Source organism: Grampus griseus, assembly GCF_964374135.1.
Source record: "Grampus griseus genome assembly, chromosome: 6".
NCBI lineage: Eukaryota > Metazoa > Chordata > Mammalia > Artiodactyla > Delphinidae > Grampus > Grampus griseus.
In genome coordinates this window covers 67,599,467-67,605,466 of record NC_139000.1, presented here as the reverse complement: position 1 = coordinate 67,605,466, position 6,000 = coordinate 67,599,467, and the positions used below count along the sequence as shown (strand labels likewise).

Below are 6,000 nucleotides of genomic sequence, written 5' to 3'. Positions count from 1 at the left end.
TAATTTTTGGCTGCATTGGGTCTTGCTCTGTGCAGGCTTTCTCTAGTTGCAGTGAGTGGGGGCTACTCTTCATTGCAGTGCATGGGCTTCTCATTGCGGTGGCTTCTCTTGTGGAGGATGGGCTTTAGGCGCGCAGACTTCAGTAGTTGTGGCCTGCGGGCTCAGTAGTTTGGGCACACAGGCTTAGTTGCTCCGTGGCATGTGGGATCTTCCTGGACGAGGGATCGAACTCATGTCCCCTGCAATGGCAGGCAGATTCTTAACCACTGTGCCACCAGGGAAGTCCCTTAATAGTGTCTTTTGAAGAGTAAATTATTTTTATAAAGTCCAATATGTCAATTTTTTATTTTTATGGATCATGATTTTGGTGTATGTCTAAGATATCTTTGTCTAACAAAGGTTATAAAGATTTACTTATATGCTTTCTTCTAGAAGTTTTACAGTTTTAGGTTTTCCATTTAAGTTTGTGGTGTATTGTGAGTTAATTTTTGTGTGAGGTGGTGTGAGTGTTTAAGCTCTTTTTTTAAATTTCCTGTATATGGATGTCCAGTTATCCCAGTGTCATTTGTTGAAAAGACCATCCTTTCCTCACTGAATTGCCATGACACTTTTTTGGCATCAATCGACCACAAATGTAAGAGTTTATTTATGGATTCTCCATTCTTTTCCTTGATCTGTATGTTTATCTGTAGCTAATATCATACTGTCTTGATTACTTTAGCTATAATTTTGATACTAAGTTTTGAAATTGAATGGTTTAAGTCTTTTTTGTTGTTTTTTTTCAGAACTGTCTGGCTATTTTAGGTCCTTTGCCTTTTGTATACAGTTTTAGGATCAGCACACCAATTTCTGTAACAGAAAGTTTGCTGGGATTTTGATAGGGATTGCACCGAATCTATAAATCAGTTAGGGGAGAATTGCCTTCTTAACAATATTGAATATTCTGATCCATTCATTTATATATATCTCTCCATTCATTTATATCTTATTTAATTTCTCTCAGAAATGCTTTGTAGTTTTCACTGTAAAGTCTTGCACTTAAGGGGTAAATTTATTCCTAGGTGTTGTATTCATTTTTATGCTATTGTGAATTGCATTGTTTTATTAATTTAACTTTTGGATTGTTTGTTGCTAGTATGTAGAAATTCAATTGATTTTGTAATTGATCTTGTCTCCTGCAGCTTTGTTTAACTTTCTTGTTTTTGGTAGTTCTGTGTGTGTGTGTAGAGTTCTTAGGATTTTCTAAGTATAGGACCATGTCATCTGTAGATACAGTTTTATTTTTTCCTTCCCAATCTGGATGCCTTTAACTCTTTTTTCTTTTTTTTATTCCACTGGCAAGAACCTCCAGTAGGGTGTTGAATAGAAGTGGTGAGAACAGACATCTTGTTTTGTTCCTCACAGTGGCAGGGAATATTCAGTCTTACTGCTAAGCATGATGGTAGTTGTAGCTTTTTTGTAAATGACTTTTATCAGGTTGAGGAAGTTCCCTTCTTTCTCTAATTTCCTGAGGATTTTGTAAAAAAAAAAAGAAATCAAGAACGGTTATTTGATTTTGTCAAATGCCTTTCTGAATCATTGAGAAGATCAAGTAGTTTTGTCCTTTATTCTACTGATGTGGTATATTACATTAATTGATTTTCCAGTGTTAAAACCACCTTGTATTTCTGGTATAAACTCCTCTTGGTCATGGCATATAATCCTTTATAAATATTGCTGGTTCAGTTTGCTCATATTTTTAAAGGATTTTTACATTTATATTTACAAGAGATAGTGGTCTGTAGTTTTCGTGTGACAATTTTGTCTGGCTTTGGAATCCGGGTAATATTGGCCTTGTAGAATTAAGTAGGAAGTGTTCCCAAATTTTCTAAAAGATCATGTGTAGGATTGGTGTTACTTCTTTCTCAAATATTTGATAGAATTCACCAGGTCCCCCTATTTATCCTTCTTGATACTTAACATAGTTCATAATGATACACTTGGGCGATATTTTGGTCACCTGCTTCTCCTTCTATATTAAGGTTCCATGAGGTTCCTGTTCCTTGTCTCTGTCATTCAGCACAGTGTCTGATTCATCATAGGATATCAGTAAGTGTTTGTGGAGTGAATGGTAGATGCCCAATTTATGTGTCATGATGGGCTAGTCTTCTATTGGTGCCAATGAAGTTTAGCAATTCCAAATAATTAAAGATGGTAAAAAAGGCAATGTTTGCTAAAGTGCTTTGTACTCAGAGGAGTAACTATAGAGTTTTAACAGTGGTCTACAAAGAGTAGATTTTCCGATGGTATACAGCAGTGAGTTTGGGGTTGGATCGGTTTTAAGGCCACAGGAAAGAAATTGTATAGCTTCACTGAGTGTCAATTTTACAAAAAGAGTTTGGGGAAATATTAAAGATGGCCATATTAAGAAGTAAATATAAAATTTTAAGATAAAATACCATTTGCAGTGGTCCCTAAGATCTCCAGCTTACCCATTCATTCTTTATCCTGGGAGGAAAAGTTTGAAAAGAAAGATCAAAGTGGGCCTGAATCTCAGCTCTAGTACTCATTAGCTGTGTGATCTTGAGTGAGTTTACCTCCTAGCTTCAGTGTTCTTGTTTGCAATATGGGTAAGACAGATTTATGCCAGTTTTAAGAGATGGACAAGAGAGCTTAAGGGAAAGTATGCAAAAGTGTTTAATGCATAGCAAGCGACAGTAAATTCTTCATAGGCAAGGACGTTTTGGAAAAGGATTAGAGAGTTGTTTATATGAGTTAGGGTAGAGTTGTCTGGAACTAACAAGACATGGGCAGTAATTGTAACAGGGAGGGGGAGGAAAGGTTGTCTTGTCCAGCACCAGCTCTACAAAAGTACCAGTGTTGATGCCATTTTATCCATACCATCTTCATCTTTCAAGATCTCCACCCTCTGTTGAGAGCAGGGATGGGGAAAGTTGGGAGTGCCATGGGTTGTTGACAAAGCTGCTCTCCACAAGGGCAGTTTGAAAGGTGGGGGGGTGCTTCTTATCCAAGTCTGGGGGCATGAGTGTGACATTTTTCTTCTGGAAGATTCATAGGTAATGTTAAGACAGCTGTCAAGAGAAGGCTGGTGTTCATCACTGTAGTTCCTCTGTAAGGCCCATGTGATGTTCCCTGTCAATGGCAAGGGATGGCATGCAGGCTTTTCCTCGGCTTCCAATAGCCTCCCTGTCTCCATCCTGTCCGCTCAGGTTTCCATCCTCAGCTGTTAGGGCCCTGACCTCCTACTGAGAAGGCAAGGAGGAGCTTCACCCTCCCCTGTTCTTAAGAATGATCAGTAAGCTTTGCTCCCCTCTGGATCTCCCTCTTTGACTTTTTAGAGCTGAGGTCAGCAAACTTTCTCTGTAAAAAGTCATATAGTAAATATTTTAGCTTTTGTGGGCCAAGAGGCAAAATCAGGAATATTTCTACAAATTTTGTAGACACCGAAACTTGAATTTTATATGTTTCATGGGTCGTGTATTATTCTTTTGACTTTTTTCAACCATTTAAAAATGTAAAAGAACATTGTTAGCTTGCTGGTCATACAAAGACAGGTGGCCGGCTGAATGTGGCCTGTTGCCAATACTTTGCTGAGCTCTATTCTAGAGCCGAATGTGGAAGAACAAAATACAGAAAACTCTGAATATTAAGTGTTCTGCAGTCTAAAATGCCTCTGACTTACTGACTCACTCCTTCACAAAAACTAATGGGAAGAGTGAGGAAGTGTGGGAAAGAAAAACAACCATAGGATTGTCAATACTTGAAGTTCCCATGTCCCACAATGGGGAAGTCATCGTGTTTAATTCCAAACCACCCATCAGAGCAGTCTCCTGAGTTTGCTTTGTGATTCAAATCACCTGGCTTCTTGTTGAAACTAGGGTCCCAGATGAGAGTTATTGATGCCAGTGGTTTCTAGGTAGGCTCTGTAGTGGTTCTCAGGGTCAGGTGAGCTGAAGAAACACTATAATAGGGGAAGGCTGCTTATAGAGAGGGCAAAATAATCTCCCAAACTGTGCTTCTTAAAGTGTGGCCCCTGGCCTAGCGGCATCGGAGTGGCTCAGAACTTGCTAGGTCCACTGAATCCGAAACTCGGGGGTAGGGTGTGGCTATCTGGCTTTTATCAAGCCAGGTGATTCTGATGCACACGGAAACTTGAAGACCACTGCCCCGGCATCATTACTATCACCTGGGGCAGTGATTGAGCACCCACTTGAGCAGTCAAGGCCGAGGCGCCCTGAAACTGCTTTGTTCTCAGAGTGCGAGGCCTGTGTGAAGAGCTGAAGGCATCGATTTCCACAAGGAAGATCTGGAAATGGATGCCTTTCTACACCAAGGGGCACCATGGATCCTAGAGATAGAAAATGCCACCCAGTGTGATGAAGGTGGGGTTTTCGGCCTTTTTGCCCAAGTGAGCAGGGCGTTTGCTGACTTGTGCACCCACGAGCTTTCCAAAGTCGTCACAGTCTTCGCTTTTCCCGAGGTTTCAACAAGGCCCAACGGGGGACCTTGGTCCTGGGCCTGCCAGGCAAGCCGCTGCAGGATTCCTGACCTCACAGGTGCACCCGTGGCCCCGGTGACGTCACAGAGGCCCAGCGGGCCTGGGGCGGGCAGAGGCGGGGCCGGTGCGTGGAGGGGCCGGGGCGGTGCGTGCAGGGGGCGGTCTCCCGGGCCCGCGTGGTCCACGCTCTGTTCTGCCCCGGTGCAAGGCCGGCTCAGGGAAGGAAACGGAAGACCGGAGTTTGCAAAAGGGTCACTTAAGTTTTCTCTGGAGTCAGTATTCAGGATATTTGCCAAGACCCAGGAGACTCGGCGCGCCCCCTGCGAGGCGGTCGGCGTCTAGGAGGCAGCGGCGTGGGATGCCCTGCGCCGGCCTCCAGGCCTGTGCATGGCCCCGATGAAGAGGAAGTGCATCTGCGACCTGTGCTCCTGCGGGTAAGGCGTCCGCGCCCGCGCCTAGGGCCCGGGAACCTGGAATTTCAGACTCTGAAAGCTAGGCTGAGCCCTGACCCTGAGCTTCGAGATCAGGAAGCACCACGGTGGGTGCGTCCACTTGTCGGCGGCCTCTTTTAGGCTGCTGCTAACTGTTGTTAGCAGTTAACGCGCCACGTTGAATCAGCCCCGATGAACGTGGCTGTTCTCAGGCCTTCTCCGTTTTCCTTCCCGCCGAGAGCTGCGCGGACGTTGAAAATGAGCACAGACCCGCAGAGTTTGTGCTCCCCTCCCTGCAGCCTAGAGAGTGTCAGACAAGGATAGAAACCCCCCTGGCCAGGTTGGGCCAAGTCTTGCATCTTTTGTTGGTCTCCTTTTGGGGAAGAGGAATCCTTTCATGTAACTGAATTTCTCATTCAGAGAAATTCTTACTACTTAGGAGTGTAAGGTATTCTAAAACTTATGTCCACACTGGTATAGAGTTGAACAAGAATAAGGAAAGGAAATTATTTTTGCGCTCCCTTGTCCTGGCCTTGCCAGGTGTCTCTCCTGACCATTGCCTTTATTAACCATGCTTGGGTGAAGCAGGTGGTTCCAGGGAGAAATCCCGGGTTTTAGTCAAAGTTCTGCCGCTGACTCCTTTCCTGTATCTCACAACGCCTGAGGTGCTTCTTTCACCTCCTTCTTAGGACATGTAAGAATTGCTGGGCTTGAGGACAGCACAGGAGCAACAGAAAAGAGGGGCGGCTCTGGGGTCAGCCCTCATGGGCTGTTGTTCATTGTGGGGTCTTGGGCAGGTAACTGAACTTCTCCAGGATTCTCTAAGTAGTCAATGAGGTAATGTGTGTGAGACTCCTGCTAATGGGTTGTGCTTAAAATACGCTAGCATCTGGAAAGCTGCAAAAAACACTTGCTAACTTTGTTACGTGAATATTGAAAATGTCATCAGTAGTGGGGAGAATTAAAGGGAACTCTAGTAACTGGGTGAGAAATCTTACACATCTCTGGCATCAGTGGGTGGTTCTCAACCGTGGCTGCCCCCTAGAGTAACCTGGGGAGCTTTAAAGTGAT

The 6,000-nt window shown here is 43.9% G+C and overlaps 1 protein-coding gene across 1 annotated transcript in view; it reads left to right on the top strand.

The window, feature by feature from the left end:
- The first annotated feature begins 4,879 nt into the window (after positions 1–4,879).
- The window catches only part of SAXO1 (stabilizer of axonemal microtubules 1), a 92,409-nt gene continuing 91,288 nt past the window's right edge, over positions 4,880–6,000 (top strand). Inside the window, exon 1 of the mRNA XM_082656995.1 lies at positions 4,880–4,932. Coding sequence (XP_082513121.1) covers positions 4,886–4,932 — 47 coding nt within the window. The 5' untranslated portion in view covers positions 4,880–4,885. The remainder of the gene's footprint in view (positions 4,933–6,000) is intronic.